General features: G+C 46.1%; 1 protein-coding gene across 1 annotated transcript in view; it reads right to left on the bottom strand.

Annotated features, from left to right (window-relative positions):
- The window catches only part of Grin2a (glutamate ionotropic receptor NMDA type subunit 2A), a 351,712-nt gene that overhangs the window by 101,237 nt on the left and 231,465 nt on the right, over nt 1–19,010 (bottom strand). Inside the window, 1 exon segment of the mRNA XM_047534156.1 lies at nt 3,992–4,106. Within this exon segment, the coding sequence (XP_047390112.1) occupies nt 3,992–4,106 (115 nt within the window).

Raw genomic sequence — 19,010 nt, 5'->3', positions numbered from 1 at the left:
AGGGGGGGATGGTGGGGATGGGAAGGATGGTGGAAAGAGATAGACATTATTATTATGACCCATGTATAACATGTATATACATGCACAACCCATGTGACTCAGCACCATGTACAGCCAGAGGAATGAGAAGTTACCCTCCATTTGTGTACAGTGAGCATGTCAAAATGCACTCTGCTATCATGTAGAACTAATTAGAACAAATAAAATAAAAATTTAAAATATTTATAAAGAACATTGGCTGGTATATAGTGGGCACTAAATAAATATTGGTCAAATGAATTAAATAAGAATTCTCAGCAGAAAATATTGTTAGCAAATTGTGCTGACTATCCCAATTCATAGAATTTAAATTAAAAAAAAAAACGATATGCAATTAAATGAGCAGATCTTGTGCTGTCGCTGTCCACATTTTGACAAATGCTCAAGATATGACATATGTCATCACTCTAGAAAATTCTGGGTCCCTGTCTTGTCCATTGCTACCCCAACAGAAGTAGTCATTATTCTGATATTGACCCCATAGGCAAGTTTTGCCTCTTCTTGAATTTTATATAAATGAGATCATACAACAAAATCTTTTTTGTCTGTCTTACTTTGTTCAGCATAAGGGCTTGGAAATCCATCCACCGTGCCCTGCCTATTGGTAGTTCATTGCTTTTTATTAATGAGTAGCATTCCATTTTATGAATAGGACAATATTCATTTATCCATTTCCTTATGAATGGACCCTTAAGGGGTCCCGGGTGTTTTTCTTTCATGAATAGGTTACAATGACCATTCTTGTAAGTGTAACATTTGGGGCGTACGTTGACACTCCGGGCATTAATAACTAGGAACAGAGCTGCTGGATATAGGCTTATAGAACCTATAGGATATAGCTTTCATTTACAAAAACACTACCAGTGGTCAAAATTTTATCTGCCCATCAGTAGTGCGTGAGTTAGAGTTGCTTCACTTAAAACTTGATATTGTCGATCCTTTATATGTAAAGCCACTCAATGGATATGAAGTAGTGTCCCACTCTGGTTTTAATTTGCATGTCCCCAATGACCAACGAGGTTTGGCATGTTTTCATGAATTTACTGGCCATTTGATCAATGTCTTTGGGGAGGTGATTAAGTCAATCTCTCACTTTTCATTGTGCGTTTTCTTCTTTGATTATTGATTTGTTGGCATTCTTAAATATTGGGGTTAGGAGTCTTTTGGAACATACGTGTATTATCGATATTTTCTTCTGATTTGTCACTTGCCTTTCTCATTTTCTTAAACCATCTTTAGATGGGCAAAGGTTTTTAATCTTGATGCAGTGTAGTTTATGATTTTTGTTGTATGTTTGATGCTCTTTGCATTCTGTTGAAGTAATGTGTGACCCTCTCGGATCCCAAAAATATCTTCCCATCTTATTTTCTACAAAATTTACAATTTTAGTTTTCACATTTAAGTCTGCAATGCATTTCAAGTAAACTTGTGTGTATTTTTGTATATTTGTATAGTGTGAGTGGTGAGTTAAGGTTAATTTTCTTTTTCCATATGGATATTCAATTGACCCAATACCATTTATTAAAAAGGCTTTCCTTTTCTTTGTTCCCATGCCCATTCATCAAAATGCATTTGAATGTACATTTGTGAATCTATTTTCATTATTGCATCATTAAATAAGATACCCTCTATAGCAGTTTCACAGACCCCCTTTATTAAATTAAGGAATCTGTCTTGTTTATCATGAATGGATATTGGATTTTGTCAAATGCATTTTCCGTATCTAATGAGATAACCACATAATTTTGTCAAGTATGTTTTCTGCATCTATTGAGATTACCATATAAGTTTCTCCTTTATTCAGTTAATGTGGTAAATTATATTGATTATTTAATGCTATAGCAATACTGCATTCCTAAAGTAAACCTATGCACAATGAATTATCCTTTTTAAATATACTGTTGAATTATGATTAGTAACATACTGAAAAACTTTGTGCACAGTGGTGTTGCTTCTTTTTCAAGTGTTTGATCAAATTCAAGAGAAGCCAACAGGGCCAGAAGTTTCTCTTTTGTCAGTTTTCCAATGGTAAAGTTTTAGTTAGACATTCAATTTCTTCAGCAAATACAAGGTCATCCTGATGGTTTACAGCTTATCATTTCAATTTCTAAAAATCATGTTTCTTTAAGGTATTGGCCTATCTTATTGACATTGTCAAATTTACTGGGATAAATTTTTCTTAATTTTTTTTTTTATCATGCAAGATCTGTAATTTTCTATAGCCACATCCTCTCTTTGTGTATGTGTGTGGTTGTTGTTTTGTTTGTTTTGCTTTGCTTTGGGTACTGGGGATTGAACCCAGGGGCACTTAACCACTGAGCCACAACCCCAGCCCTTTTTATTTTTTATTTTGAGACAGTGTCTCGCTAAGTTGCTTAGGGCCTCCCTCTTGTATTTTAATGTTAGTTATCTGTATTTTCTCTCTTTTGTGTAATCAAATTGCTAGGAATTATAAAGTTTATTAATTTTTCAAAGAACTAGCTTTTCAGTGAGTTTATTCAATAGCTTGGGTTCTACTCTGTTGATTTTTACTCTTATATTTATTATTATTATTTTCCTGCTACTCAATTTGGATCTGCTTTTCTTTTCTTTTTCTAGCTTCTTCACAGTAACTTCAATCAGTAACTTCAAGTTCCCCCCTTTCTTATCAGAAGCATTTAAAGCTATGAATTTCCCTCGTAGCACTTCTTCAACTTTATTCTTCACAGTCTGACAAGTTGTGCTTTGGTTATTACTCTGTTCAAAATATCTTCTAATGTCTTTCTTATTTCTTCTTCTTCTTTAGAAATGTACAGTAATTTCCTCACTTTGGGAAAGCTATCTATTTTTGCGATTGATTTTTATTTTAATCCTGTGGTCCAAGAGTGTATCCAACATCTTTTCAGTACTTCTAACTATATCGAGCTTTGTTTCATGCTCCAAAAATATGGTCCATTTTGGAGAATTGTCCACGTTCTTAAAAGAGTATGTACTTTGTAGCTGGCGGAATCAGCATACAAATTTCCCCCCAAATGCTTCCTTCCTTTCCCCAAACTCTAGGAATCTGTTCTCATCTCCCCTCAGTCAGTGCTTCTGTCTGCAGAGTGTTCGCCCCTGATTATGTCTCCCAGCCACTCCCTGCATCTTCCTCCCCTCTCAGGCCTCTCAAGCCTCCATCTGCTGTGCAGAGGGAAGATGCATCTCAAGCTGCTGAAGGGTCTAGAAGTCAGGCACTGCTTGTTGGAAAGGGGCGATCACCACACAGGCCTCTGCTTCGACCTTCCTCGCTCCTTTCTTAAGGTGGGACTGTGGCAAGTAATCTGAGAGCTGAATCGCGGAGGAGGAGAGCAACTGGGACAGATGCTGCCATTGCAAGTGAAAGGACCTCTGTAAGTCCCCTGGGAAGTCTCTCCTCTCCGGCTCAGGACGTGTGGGGTACGGGACGATTTTTTATTTCTTGGCACACTGATTTTTCCACCATTAATACGTGTGTACTTGAAAATGTGCTTCACAAGCATCGGAAACTCCTTCTCCCCCAAGTGATTTACAGAAGTGATATATTCAAGTTTTGAAAATTAGTTTACTTAAAGCAAAAGACCAAGTAAATGAAAATACAGGGTGTTCAGCCATATGGTAAATGGGACGCATTTAGAAGATTTAGGCAAACTGGTGTGATCATCGCTGTTCTGTCAACATTTGCTGCTGCAATGCTGCAAACCAAATTCAGCTGCCTTTAAATGATCCCAAATCCTCCCCCTGGGATCCCAGGACCGATCCCACAGAGAACTGCACGTCATTTCAAGTGCACCAGGAAAGCACTCCAACGGCACCCCATGACAGACCGTCTACCTCGTTCTAAGAAAGACCTGCCGGTGGCTTTGGGATGGAGGAAACGCTCTGGGGAAGGAGCAGCGTGGCCTCCGCCGCCCACGCTCCCTTCCCGCCCTGCATCCGGCACGCAGAGGATGCTCACCTTCTCCCACTCTCGGTCTTTGTTCAGCACGATCACCACCAGCCTGGGGTGCACCTGGTAGCCTTCCTCAGTGAAGGACAAGTCTTTGCCATCCCACGTCACATTGACCATAAATCTAGACAGGAAGAGAGAGAGACACATTTTTAGAGAAGAATTAAACAGGTGTCAAACAGATGAGTGGATGTCCCCAGGAGTATGACATACAGGCCATCACGCATCCCAGGAGGCCTCCGTCCATGGAAGGACTGGACCCACAGGCACTGCCAACCCACCAGGCGCTCTGGTCATCAAAATCCCCCATCCTGAACAGGCATTAACAATCGACCGTTTAGCACATGGAACGGAATGTTTCTGACCTGCCAGATCCACAGATCTGGGTTCAAATGATCTCCCAGGAGAATCTGAGTGCATACCTATCAAGCTTTAAGAAGTTTCCCTGAAGAAACCCGCTTGCTCATAGACCACCCGCTGGTCAACCGCAAAGCAATGAGATCTCGTCCACTTATTGTTCATTCAGCAAGTACTTATTGAGCATCTGCTACCTGTCAGGGTTAGGCTACTGGCATGGGGGTGAATAAGGAGACAAACGCGATCCCCGACTTCAAGGCCCCCTACAGTCTAAGGGAAAGGAGAGGTATTACCTGATGAATCACAGACTTATGACAAGGGTTACCACAGAAAGAAGGGCATGCCAGGTGAAGTGTGACAGGTCACATAAGGCTGGGAAGCATGGTTCCACCTGAGGATGAGTCAGCGCTAGCTAGATAAGAAAGGACAAAGACATGCAAAGGGACAGCATGTGCCAAGGGCCTGTGGTGAGGACCTGGGGAGCCATCAAGCCAGAGCAGAAAGAGACAGGGAAATGCAGCATTAGGTGAGGCTGGGAAGGCAAGTGGGGCAGGTGGTGTGGAGCTACATAGACCAGGTGACGTTTGTCTTTGTCTTAAATGATAGGAAGACATTGCCGAGTTCTAACTGAGCGGTTGATGCCGTCATCTTTCTCAGATCACTGGAAGGCTCTGGAGAACAGGCTGGAGGAGGGCTGGAGTGCAGAGAGGGGTCTGTTGCTCATGTCATCAAGGTGAAAGCCAGTGCTGTCATTGACATGATGGTGGCCAAAGAAGAGGGGGGAGGAGGAGAAGGAAGAATGGGAGCAGAGGGCACTCTAGACCAAGTGGGGAGTTGGTCATCAGGGTCCCGTGCTTGGTGAGACATCGGGGTGACTCGGGCACCTCCCTCCATGACGTCCATGCACCCTAGGTCAGCACAGGTGACGTCCAGGTGCTCTCCCACACCTGTGCCCTCCCACTCCTCAGAGCCACCTTGCCTCTGATGGGCAACCAAGTCAGGGTTCGTCTCCCAGAATCTGGGTAAGAGGGGTCCATGCCTCTGCCTGCTACTTGAGAAAAGTGTGCTGTTGAAGACATGCAAGAGAACATGGCAGGGCCACTGGGCAGACACCCACTGAGCACAGCGTGCAGCACGGAATCTGCCAGGACCGCCCAGGAGGAAAGCATGTGAAGCCACTGCATGTTCTCGCTCTCTATTCCCTTCCCACCAAAAGCAGCTGAAGAAGTGGAAACAAATGAAGGAGGATGGTGGGGGTACGAGGGATTCGGAAAAGAAAGACTGGCCAAGCTGATCACGCGTTCGCCCGTGGTCCTCCAGGGTGCAGGGGGTTCTGATCGCCTTGCCTGGGAGAGAATCAGGCCTCCAAGGACAAGGTGAGTAGATGGGGAGAAGACCAAGTCCATTCAGGGGACTCTCTGGGCCATCAGGAATCATGCAGAGACAAGTTGAGGACATGGAGAAAATGCTCACCATTTCCTGTTAAGCAAGCAGAAAAGAGGATAAAAACTGAGCTTGTCCATGCATGGAAGGATTATAGGTATTTCCATTTTCTTTTGTGTATCTTTTATTCTCCAAACTCTGTGTAATCAAGTACTTTAACTAAAAGAAAAATAAAGCACTGCTGTTCTAGGCAGAACAGGAGTAACCACCGTTCTGTTGGATGCACTCCGGCTCTCTCTGATCCTTTGCCAGAAAGATATTTTCTTGACTCAACAACTATTTACTATTTGTCTCTTATGTGTTGGGTCTTAAGGTGAGTCCTGTAGATACAGAAATAAAAAAGCACGAGCTCTCGGCTGTCTCACGCACATTCTTACAACTCAAGGACATGGACACATGAGCAGTAACCACAGCTACAGGCTGCTCGGGCCCTGGTGGAGAGGAGGCAAGAGAAATTGCAAGATCACAGAGCGAGAGCTTGACACTCAACCTGGGAGACTGGGGAGCAGGTCTGGGGAACCCTGAAGAGGAAGAGGTTGGAGAGGAAGGAGAAAGCATCTGACAAGCGGAGTCATCTTAAGCAGAGTCTCATTCGTGGCAGTGACTCCCGCAGGAGGAGGAACCTGCTTGGTAAGACCGATGGTCATACTCTGTGCTCTGGGATGAGTCTGGGGAGGAGCCCTGAAGCAGATCTTGTGGGACCTTGGATGGCAGGTTAATGTGCCTGGGTTTGGTTGGGAGTCCATGGGGACCCTGAAAGAGAGGATTCAGAGGATGAGTGATGCACTCAGAGTCACTGCCAAGAGAAGTGGAAGTGAGCGGCCACCCTGCGCTGGAAGAGAACTTTTGTGAGTGGCTTAAACACTATCCATTATCAACACAATCAAAAAATACTCTTTTTTTTGTTTCTTCTTCTTTGATGCTTCTTGGTTGTCCGCTGGTGTGTGACATGCTAAATGGACATGGTGCAGATAGGTGCATCTGAGGAGCCTTCCACTTCACGGTCCCTTATTAAGGTCCTTTTTAAAAAATTGGTTCATTATAATAATACCTAACAGTGGGGACCATTACGCCCTATTTGTGCATGTACAAAGCACAGTTTTCTCAACCTCACTCCCAGTACCTTCCTTCTTCCTGCCTGAGCTGCCCGCTCTACTCTACTATCTCCTTTCAATTATAATTATTATTGTTGTTACAGTTATTAGTATTATTTTAATTAGTGATTGTAATTATATTCATAAGCAGGATTCGGCATGGCATATTCATAACGAGCAGAGCATAATTTGGCAGATGCCATTCCCTAGGATGTCCCCACGCCCTCTGCCTCGATCCCCTTCCTCTACTCTGTTTATCCCCTCTATTTTTGTGAAGCCACCCTTATTCTTTCTTCCCCCACTCTCTCTAGCTCCCATGTTTGAGAAACAACACTGGACCCTTGACTTTCTGAGTCTGGCTTATTTCACTTAGCAGGATGTTCTCCAGGTCCATCACTGAGGTTCTTGAGAAGATATCTGCATAGATTGGGGACTTAGAGAAAAACTGAACTTTGGTCAACTTCCTCAGTATCTCCAGCTTTCCAAGTAACTAATTGAGACCTACATTAGACTGGTATTGACATTTTAGTTTGTCCCTCTGGGTTACTTTTGGCCTTGTCACATTGTCTGGCATAGAATAGTGTCCCAGTTAATGCTCAGTGGCTGAGTAAATTGACAGACTGACATTGGAAGCTCCCTCCATTCATCAATGTGTGTGTCCATTTGTTTACACATCCATCCATCCTCCTGTCCATCAGCACATTCATCCATCCTTCCATTCAAGAGACATGTTTGAGAACCTACCATGGGCCATACCCTGTGTCAAAACCTTCACTAGGAAAATAATACAAAAATAACCATATGGTTTTCAAGGCCAGGGAGAGGGACACAAATAACTGCAAAAGATAGAATAGCAGGTATAAAAATAAAGGTGTTTACTAGGATGGCAAAGAGCACAGGGAAAGGCGTGACCAATTCTATGGTGACTCCGGGGCTGGAATTGGGAAACAAAATGGAAAGTGTGTGGGTTATATCAGAAAGTAAGGATAAGTAAGAGTTGGGAGATGGATGGAAAGGGTAAAGAGAAAGACACGGTGCACAAAGAAAACCACAAAGTCAAAGGCAGGGGACCCTCAGACTTCATGTTGGGTTCAGTGAGTTCAACCCAGTTCAGAACGGTCAGGATATGGACGAAATAACTTGGGAGCAGAAGCTAGAGGAAGAAGCAGGAATCAGATAAATAAAATCAGATAAATAAAATCAGATAAATTTTATTTATCAGATAAATTTTATTTATCAGTCAAGAGGTGCACACTCCATGCTGAGTTCACAGGGGGTGGAGGCTTGCAAAGAGACAGCAGATGAATGGATGGAACTTTGCAGTGATTCAGGCAAGAAAAGGTCAAGGGAAGCATCAGTTGGAGTAAAGAGACTGTACAGATGGGCAAACAACTCCGGAGGGACACACAACTCATGGAATTTCAGCATAAAAATGGCAGACAATGACCACCACTCTTTATCTGAACTAGTAGAAAATAGGTCACTCTCTGGACCTCCTGCCCCAAATTCATCATTAGGATGGCCAATGAGCTCTCAAGCCAGGTTTCAAAGATCCAACACTTGGGGGTAAATGGAGCTCAAGTTGAATCTTCCTAATGCCCCAAATGTGTATAAAAACTAACAAGGTTTAGGAAAGGATCAAGAAGTTTAGAAATATCCAGGTGGTTATCTGTCTGGAAGAGGTAGATGCTATAGTTTGCATCTTGAATATTCCTCAAAGGCTTGGTCTGCAGGGTGGTGCTACTGGAAGGTGGTGGAACCTTTAAGAGGTAGGGGCTAGTGGGAGGTCTTTAGACCACTGGGGGCAAGCCCTGGAAGAGGGTAGGGGAGCCCCTGTTCTTCCCTCTCTCTCTTTTTCACTTTGTGGCCACAAGGTAAGTGTCATGTTATTCCACGTGCTCCCACCATTGTGTGCAGCCCCACCACAGGCCTGAAAGCAATGGTCTTGCCAATCATGGACTGGAATCTTCAAAACTGTGAGCTGAAATAAACCTTCACTTTTTGTAAGTTGATTGTCTCAGGTTACTTGTGACAGTGATGGAAAACTGACTAAGACAGTAGACCAGGGAGCAAATGTTTTGCTTTTTGACATAGACAGCTGGCCCTGGGGACAGCCACTCACAGGTTATGTGCAGGGACTCAATCTCAGTCATTGTACTCAAGAAGCCAGCATGTACTGGTGAGCATCTTTCTTTGGATTAGCCCATTTAAATGACTTAAATCTCCACCTTTGATTTCCCTACTCGTTCCCTTTTCTTCCATTTCCCAGTGAAATCAGATGGAATTATTAGGGTGATCATTTGGATTCAATCAGTCTTCTTCAGATTACATAAAAACAATTATAAAGAAATCCTTATGCTACAGACTGTTCTGAGTTCCTTTAATAATCAATATTCTGGACCAATGACTCTATACACTCAATGTTAACATTGTCCCTTTTCATCTATTTGGAGTCTTCGGTCCCTTGGGAGAAAAAAAACTAACAAAAATTTCTGCTGAACAGTAATTTCATTATGAAGTTGGCAGGAAGCAAATACCTATTACCTTCAATTCCCCCTTCCAATTTCTAGGAAGGACAATCCATATTTCCTTGGGCTTTCTTCCCATTTAAACTTGCTCCAGAGCAAAATTTTTTACCTAGGGAAATAGCATTCTATGCCTGTTGCCTGGTCCCCATTAATACCTGCTGTGCTGTTGTATTAAACAATATAATCTTATCTCTGTTTTGCTTATCTCTTGAAAACTGATCATAAACTTTAGTGATCAGATAAAATACCAGAAATTCTAGCCACTGCTCAGTTTCAAATTACATCTTCAATATTTCCAACCAAGACATGAAAGCATACTGGTAAAACATAGAAGGTGACTTGGATGATTTGCAAAGATTCGCTTCTGGTTGTTATCAGCCACTGATGGTAAAGTGCCATGCACAACATTAATCTAGAAAATACATCAATGCATGCAATGTGTGCATGTACAAGATTCTTTTTCCATCTGCAGTCTTGGGTGGTGGGGCTGATGTTCAGGGGAAATAAACATCTCTCTACTGCTTACATTTCATGTGCCATATTTTGTGCATCTTGGCTGAAAGTGATCAGAGATAACAATGGAAGACAGGCAGGCTGTATTCTCTATGTAATGCCTGAAAAAAATTGGATCAGAACTGCTAAGTTCTCTCTGAACCTGCACTAATACAGTAGCACCCATCGCAGGCAGCTCTTGAGTGTCTGCAATGAGGTTAGTCTGAATCAAGAGGTGAAGTAAGTATAAAATACACACTGGGTTTTGAAGAATTTCTGTTAAAAAGACAGCACAAAAGATCTCATGAGTAGGTTTATATGGATTGCATGTTTAGAAGCTGTTGAATTACATAAAATAGTTCATTAAAATTAATTTCATCTGTTTCCCTTGACGTTTTCATGTGCTACCAGAACATTTAAGTGGCATGTGGTTCCTGCTACATGTTCAGGGACACCTGTTCTGACTCTTCCTTTGTTCTTTAACAGGTAGACTGTATACATCGTCCGCCTTGCTGAGGACGGGGCTTCCGGTGTACAGAGTGCCAGGACAGGGCTGGTGCCCAGTATCCTCATGTGGAGTAGGTAAGAGTCTGAAGCACCTCAGCAGTGAAAGCTGCTGAGCTTTCACAGCGCAGGGGGGGGGGGGGGGGGGAACGGACGTGGCCACTCTCCAGCTATGTCACCCTGGGCAGCCACCTTAGCATCCCCTGACCCCCCACCTCCTTCTTTGCAAAACTGGGTTAGGTTAAACCGTGTGAACCAGCCACAGCGTTTTCATGTGACTTAACCTAACTCAACAGTGCAGAGTGCCCAGCACGATGCCTGGTATACAGCTGTCGTCTAATAACTAGTGGTGAACGTTGGCATGCATCTCCACATCGTGCCGCTGTTCACCAGCTGGTCCTGTTTTCTAACACTCTACCACGATCGCGACTGCTTCTCCTGGCGATCTCCGGTACCCGTCTCCGGGGTCCCTCTGTCCCCTGCCAGCCATTCAGGCGGCACGAGCCCCTTCAGCTATCACGCAACAGGTCTCCGTCTTGCAGATTTCTATTTTATCTCTTTTGCCTTAACGGTGATAAGTCTCTTTTAACTTCCAAAATCTGATTATTTGAAATGTTCTCTAGACGTATTTATTATTCGCTCGTTCCTTTTAGACTTTAATTCTCTTACTGTCTCATAAATGCCACCCTAACTCATTTAGTGTTTCTCAATTTTCGGTTCCTGTTCCATCTGCTTTGCCAGGTCCCCAGCTCCCGAGGCCATTTCCTGAGTCACACTCTCCTTCAACGCCTCCTCTGGTGGCCTCGGGGGTCACCCTTTTTTCACTTGGCATTTGATTTTTACATTTGTGAAAATAGTCACTATTTTCTTTAATCTCTTCTCAATTCTCCAGGTGCTCTCATTTCTCTTTATTTTCTTTTTTTCGGGGGGGCGGTGGTGGTGTCCCTTCCATCTCTCCTGGTGGTCCGAAACCCCTTCCACGCTGACGTCTGTCCATCAGCTCCTCCCTCCTGGGCTGCGCATGCCTGGTGAGGGCAGGACCCTGGGGGCCCATCCCAGCACGCGCCCCCTCACGTGCAAAGGAGCCCTCAGTCCTCCTCAGGGTGACCGCATTCTACTTCCCCCAGTTTTCAGCTGCCCCCTGCCCCACCTCCCCGGTGCGTGTCCCCTTCTCCAATGCCCGGCAGGCACCTTGAACCATCTCTGCTCTGCCATTACTGCTGAGTGTACGTTCCGGTGCTCAATTCCATATGCTCGGTGGTGGTTTCCTGTTCCCCCTGAACAACCACTAGAGGCCAACAGCGAGCCCAGAAACGTCAGGACAGAGACTGAGTAACTCCAGGACACCCACCTGCACAGCCCTGGTCAGTATCACCCACCACGGGTTCAGAAATGATGCGTGGCATAAAGAAAAAGCAAAGAAAATGGGTTAAAAAAAAAAGAGAGAGAGAGATAAGTACTGTTTGCTCTTCAAACACAAATTCTGTTATGGCCAATTAAAAAACATAATGTTTTTGCCTTGGCCAAGCAATACTGAATATCAAAAACAGAGTCGGAGGTGGACAACCCCACGAAGGTGAAAAGCTCAGTCTGTTCTGATCAGTGCAGCTCAAAGACGGCCAGGGAGCGTGTCCTGCAACCAGAGCTTACACCCGTTCATGAATAAACGAACAAATGGCCATCAGACCCGTCTCGGGGCTTCCTCAGCCAGCTCTCATTTCCAGGGGGCCAGCTGCAAAGAGGCAGTTTGAGGAGATGTTTTTTTGGTTTTAGCGTCTTCCTTACTGGGTGGTCCTGGAAGACCCAGTGGCCATCACAAGGTGGATCCTTAAGTCCCACTCTGCTGCGGTTCTCTGTCTGTGGGGGTTCTGGAAGGAATCTGGACATTACAGGTAGTGATTAGAACTCTATCAAGTAGTGCCAGATACATCACCATTGGCCCCTAGTGGTTGTGCCTTACCAGCCGTTTGGAACTGGTTGGCATGAATCTTGGAAGCAGCTCATTCACGAGCTTCTAATGCAGGAAAGCAGAAAAGTGTGGTAAGAAGACAGAGTTGGTAGTTCCCTCGGTCATCTGTGCCTATGTGCCCAACTGTGCAAAAGGGCAAGAGGTGCAAGGCTGTTGCCTTCCTCTCCCACAAAAACGTGAACAGAATGAGATGAGACGGCATGGATCCACGGACACTGATTTCAGGTTTGATCTTATCCAGGAATTTCTCGGATCACCCCTCACTGGAACCCAGGAGCCACGACCGTGGGATCTTTGTCGGCAGCTCTGTGTCCAGCACGAGGAGATGCCCGGTGCACATTCGTTCACTGAATGGATGAAAGTCTCGGTTCTCTGGTTTGGGGTTGCTGCTGTTCCCTTGGATAAGCGGGTTTCCACTGTCTTCTGTGGATCCCTAGTAACCTGAAGGACTCACACAGAGGCAGAGAGGGAAGGATGGGGTCATAGGCCAATGGGATTCTAGGATGCCACCACTTCTTAAGTCTTTCACACAGCGTACTTCCTTATAAGATGTTATTTGGAAGAACCATTTATGTTCATCAACTAAACAAACAAAACAGAAAGTAACTAAGATATTTGAACTGAACCCTGGTCCTTAAGTCAGGAGACCCAGGACCTTGACCATCTCCCTGAATGTGCAAGGGAGAGCGAAGACTTACAGATAAGGGAATGAAATAGATTCAGCCTCTGCTGTGTGTTAAAGGTTGCTCAGGATATTTTCCATGTTTCCTGAATTCTCATTTGAAGAATTAAGTGTGGATTTTCCCATTGTACAGAGAAAACAGGGGTTCATAGGGTTTCATAATGGTGTTAAAGGCCACACAGACGTAATGTTAAAGGCAATGCAGACGTAATGGCTAGAGCACTCGCAGCCACTTTGGACCATGAAGGGGAAGCCACTGGCTGAGGCAGCAGTCACAGGTAAGAAGAGCCTGAGTCCCTGAAACCACGGAACACCGGGCTAGTCCTAGACTGCCACTGGACTTCTTTTACACAAGACAGAATTCAATGCCTCTCTTATTTAAGCCACGTATATGTTTTGGACTTTCTGCCATTGTAAAACGAAATTTATCCTAGCCGGTTTAAGCAGTGGAATGACTACTTGAACCAAAATCTTTTGGGTCTCCAGCCTTTGAATTAAGCTGCAGCAGCTCCACTTGGCCTCCCTAGGTGGACCTTCTCTGAAGAAGGCAGGAGCGGTGCCTCTCCTGCCTTTGCTTCCTCCCAGCTCCACAATATGCCATCTCCCGACCTCCTCCCTGCAGCTGAATCAACAGTCATTTGGTCCCGTCTCCACCTCGTAGTAGATGCTGTGATCCCACCCAGAATACCGTCCCACCTCACTCTCATCCTAAACCCAGTACTTTTTTATCTGTGGCAAGGCTGGCTTCAATCTCCATTTCTGCCACATGGTCTTTCCAGGTACTCTTTGCTCCTCTCCATTCTTCTTAATCCGCCCCTCCAGGGACAGTCCTGGGCCACATACAGCCTCCGACTGTTCTCTCAGGGTGGCACACCCACATTCTGGTCCCACCAGGAGCAAAGGTTGGGTCTTCCCTTCCGTCCTTCCCATTGATCTGGCACCAAGCTGTTGAGCACCACGTGTCCAACTATGACGACTTTACTCACAAAGCTCACCTCAGGACCAGGATCTTCCACTTCACACCAAGCACAAGACTGAGAGGTGACCACCAGCCAGGCCACCACGTCTGTCCACATTATTTCCTGCTACCGAAACTCCTTTCACCTTCCTCAGCAGGCCTGTCGGCCCCCCTCCAAGATCCTCTCCAACAACACACAGTACTGCCTGGCTCCTTCCAGGCAGGCGCCTCCTCTTCCAATGCTGGACCCTCATGGGGCACATTCCTACCAGAAGGCGTGCCTTCATCACCCAAGTGAGTCCCGACCACTTGGAGTGAATTTCTGAAAAGGCCCCTCCTCTTAAGACCCTTTGCTATCACCTGCCGGAAGTGTTATGCAAATGAAATGCAAATCTTTGGTGAAGATGGCATGAGGGGTGTCTCCAACTCATAGCCTGCCCAATTTCATCACCTCTGCCCCGGCCATAGACTCCCTGAGGACAAGAGTGCACAACCCAGTGCTTTGAACTCGGAACACGGTGTCGCAGAGAGAAGAGCAGATCTGGAGATAAGGCCAGTGGAGTTCATTCCTGTGGCTTGCTCCCGGATGCCTGAGCAACAGTCCCTGCCGTCCTACCTGGACTGCGATGATGCCTTCACTTGTCTGCAGACCTGGCCTCCATCTGCCACGCTCATGTGGAGCCCCATCCTGAACCTCAACGTTCCTGAACCTCAGCCCTGATCATCTGCAACCCTTCTCAAAAGCCTGAAAGGCTCCCCATGGTCCAAACCTAAACTTCTAGGCTCCGGATCTGGCCTTACTTTGCTTTTTCCAACCTCATTTCCTAAAACTGTTCTTTATGCTTTGGAGCAAACAAAACAGCTCGTGATGTCCTGCGACAGTCTTGTGATTGCCACTCTGGTCTTTTGTTCCTGCACCTGCCTCCACTGGAGAGCAGGAACAGCTGCTGTTGTGAGACTCTTCTGTTTCTGGACAATAGACCCTCTCCTAAAACCAGCCACAGCGATTGGCTCAGGGGTGGGCACATCACTCCCGTACAGCCAATCAGATTCTTTCTCTAGGAATCTGAGCACCTCCTGCAGCTTAAAGGTATTACTGTCATTCTGCAGTTAAGAAGGGAAAACGGAGAAAATCTCCAAGTGCACACCTATCTTAGCTGGGTACAGCGGAGCACAGCCATAATCCTGGCTGCCCAGGAGGCTGAGGCAGGAGGATCATGAATCTGAGGCCATCCTGGGAAATTTAGTGAGATCCTGTCCCACTCAGGGGATGTGGCTGAGTGGTAGAGTCCTTGCCTAGAATGGGAGAAGACCCTGGGTTCAATCCTCAGTGCTACAAAAAAAAAAAAAAAAGCAAGCCAACTATTTTAGACGATCCTTCCTCATCCCAAGAGGGAGACAATGGCCTTGGGAAGCAGAGACAGGCTGAGCTCTGCAGACGTCATTTGAGCCTGGATCTAGACACAGCAAGTTCACCAGGTCCTTTCTAGCTGAATGAAACAGTGGACCCTTTTGGATTTTGTTCTATTTTTTTTTTTAATTTAAGTTAATGAAAATGCGTTTTCTATCACTTAGTTGCAAAGTCTTGTTTATTTGATCGTCCACTGGAGGACACGGGATTTTTACAATCTGGGGCAATTATGAATAAAGAGGCTATAATCTGGGTTTCACGTGACCACAGATTTAATTTCTTCAGGTCAAATGCCGAGGAGTGGCGTGGGCCTGCCACAGAATACTGGAAGTGAAGCAAAGCAATAAGCTACGGAAACAGCGCCCCTGCGAACCGCTGAGGCTGTCTGTCCCCAAAGGTCACCCACCGCGTGACTCCACTCTGTAGGACGTTCTCCGTCAAACTGCAGGCACAGTGAGCAGATCCGGGACTGCCAAAGGTTAAAGGTGTGAGGTGTGACCTTGGCAGACAGTGTGAGGATCAGGGTGGGGCGACGCACAATTCCGCACATTGCCCGCGGTAGGTGCCTGAGTTACCCGCGTTAAGAGTCACAAGGGGGCTGGGGAGATAGCTCAGTTGGTAGAGTACTTGCCTTGCAAGCGCAAGGCCCTGGGTTTGATCCCCAGCACCGCAAAAAAAAAAAAAAAAAAAAAAGAGTCACGAGGGCGCGTCCAACACTCAGTTTCCCCGCATATTGTTTTAGAATATTACATTGATATTTTGCAATGAAAATGAATCCAGTGAAATCACCAAGTCTCAGCAAACATAAAACTCTTTCTCCCCGAGCACGAGCATCTTGGATCCTCCAAACCGAGCAGAGTCGGTCTCCCCGGCCGCACGGCGCTGCCCTCTCCCCCTGCCACCCAGGCTCTGGTCCTGCTTTGCGGGAGGGTGGACTCCCGGGAGCAGGAGTCCTCACCTACCCCCACACAGCGTGGGCATGTGGTGGGCCGTCAGAGGCCACCTGCTGAGTGGACAGGAGCAGGTTCTCACCTGGCCAGGGCTGGAGTCCTCAGCGGTGCGGAGGACTTCCTGGTGTGCCGGGCGACACCTCAGAACCATCAGGAGAGTTAAATCCGTCCTGGCCTAAATAGCAGCCCAAAAGCTGCCCCGCCTGGCAGCGACACTGGACAGCCCCGTGTACACTCAGCTCTAATAATGTCTTACATCTGCCCCGGACTTCTGATGTGGGAACCCAGCCCCCAGAGCCGCAGCTCTGCAGTCCCGGTCATGCCCGGTATTCATAGCTCCACCCAAAAGTACTACGGTCACTGTGATGGCTTGGAGGTGAGGTGTCCCTCAAAAGCTCACATGTGAGACAATGCGGGAAGGTTCAGAGGAGAAGTGCCTGGGTTGTGAGAGTCTTAACCCTATCAGTGAATTCGTCCCTGATGGGATTAATTGAAGTGGTGGGGTGTGGCTGGAGGAGGTGGGGATTGGGATGTGGCTGAGGGGTGTGTATTTTGTATCTGTGGCATGGAGTCTCTCTCTGCTTCCTGATCACCGTGATGTCAGCTGCTCCCCTCTGCCATGTTCTCCTGCCATGATGCCCAGCCTCACCTCCAGCCCAAGGAATGGAGCCGGCCTTGTATGGACTAAGACCTCTGAAACCATCAGCCCTCAGATGACCTCTCCTCCTCTACAGTTGTGCTGGTCAGATTCATTTAGTCACAGCAGCCAAATAGCTAAGACAGCCTCCCTCTTCTTGGGAAAGAAAATGATACTTCTGCCACCCAATGAGCAGCAGCAGAACTGTGGGGTCAGGGAGGGTTCCTTTCCGGTATGGTATTTCCTCTTCACCCATGGCCTACATTTCTGTGGTTTCAGTTACCCAGGGTCAACTTGTCTGAAAATATTAAATGGAAAATTCCAAAAAGATTTGTTGAGTTTTAAACTGCACAGAATGGTGTGATAAAATCTCGTGCCGTTCCACGCCATACCACCTCACAGGAGAACCATCTGCTCGTCCAGCGGATCCACGCCGTATGCACTACCTGCCTGACATCATGGTGACTCCGTGATCTAGAACCACTGAAGGCAGACGGTCCTCCCTCTGAGGGTCAGTCATGCCTCCTGCATCTCACCTGGGCTCATCAAGTAGGCCCTGTATCATCTCCTGTCATCACAAAGGGAAGAAAAGTGAGTATAGTCCAATGAGATATTTTGAGAGAGAGACCACATTCACACAACTTTTATTACAGCAGACCATTACAATTATTCTATTTTAATATTAGTTGTTGCTGTTAATCTCTTACACTGCCTAAGTTATAAATTAAGTTTCATCATAAATGCCTATGTGTGTATCAGTATAGATGTACCGTCTGCAGTTTCAGGCATCTACTGGGGTGCGGAAACACAGAGGAGGAGACTAGAGTAAATGAATGAAAAGATTATAGCTTTTCATTTACTGTAGCTACTTTTCCTATTTATCTTAAATCTTTGCCTATTTCTCCTATTTCTCTTCCTAAAGCTCGAAAGGAGGAAAAGAGAAGAAACAAAGGAGTTGAAGAGAAAAGGAGGAAGAGATCTTGAGGAGGAAAAGCTGGGAAGAAGAACGAGAGCGAAGAGAGCAGAGAGGAGACGTGGCGCCCTCTCCACCTGACAGCAGAACAAAATGGAGTCTGAAGCAGAGCAGACCCTTCCACAGAGCTGGCCGGGGCTCTGTGGGAGGAGGGCCTCCCGTCAAAGGGAGCGGAGAGACTGGCATGATGGAGCCAGTCCAGAGCTGGGCGAGCAGAAACAGGAAGGGGAGCGGGGAGGGGAGGCGCCATGCTGCTGGCTGGCACAGGGCCCTCCCTGGTGACATTGGGAAAGTAGGTCAGCCTCAGAGCTGGCCCAGGGATGAATGGTCAGCCAGGACACAGGGTGGGAAGCGAGGATGCCTGACCAGAGCACGGGATGGGGAGATGGAGAGAACTTCACTAGACAGCGAAACCAGAGGAACGAAAACCAGCCGGAGACAGAATTAGTCCCGCAGAACCTCCCCGGTGAGGGTGCTGGAGGACGTCTGTGATGTCCAGGAAAGCAGCCACCAGCCACCTGTGGCCACTCAGCATCAAACTGGGGACGGTGTGACTGCAGAAGTGAATTTTTAATCCGATTTAAATTTAATTAAGTTCAAATTAATTTGCCACATATGGCTGGTGGCTGCCATATTGGACAGGGAGAGTGTACAGAAAGAAGCTGTAGGGATCCCACTGGAGAAGAACTGAGCGCCAAGAGGAGCCAAGAGGCTGCTTCCCAGACACCTGAGTGTACTTCAGGTGGGACCTGGAAGCATCTAGATGGCACCACGGATGGGCTTTACCTTTTAAATTAAATTATTTTCATGTATACTTGAAGAATAGAATTCACATATCAAACCCACTGTTTCATAGATAGCGTGGCTTAGGACAAAACTATAGTAGAAGTTTAATCTCTACAAGGTCATGTATATAAAAACGCCATGTGAAAAACATCACAAAGGTTTTAGGGTGTGACAAAAAGTAATGAACGTGTTTTGTATAAATGGAATCAGGTGACACGTGGCATTTCCTGTGGGCCTCTTTCAC

Source organism: Sciurus carolinensis, chromosome 18 (assembly GCF_902686445.1).
Source record: "Sciurus carolinensis chromosome 18, mSciCar1.2, whole genome shotgun sequence".
Classification (NCBI taxonomy): domain Eukaryota; kingdom Metazoa; phylum Chordata; class Mammalia; order Rodentia; family Sciuridae; genus Sciurus; species Sciurus carolinensis.
This window is presented reverse-complemented; position numbering and strand designations above follow the sequence as displayed.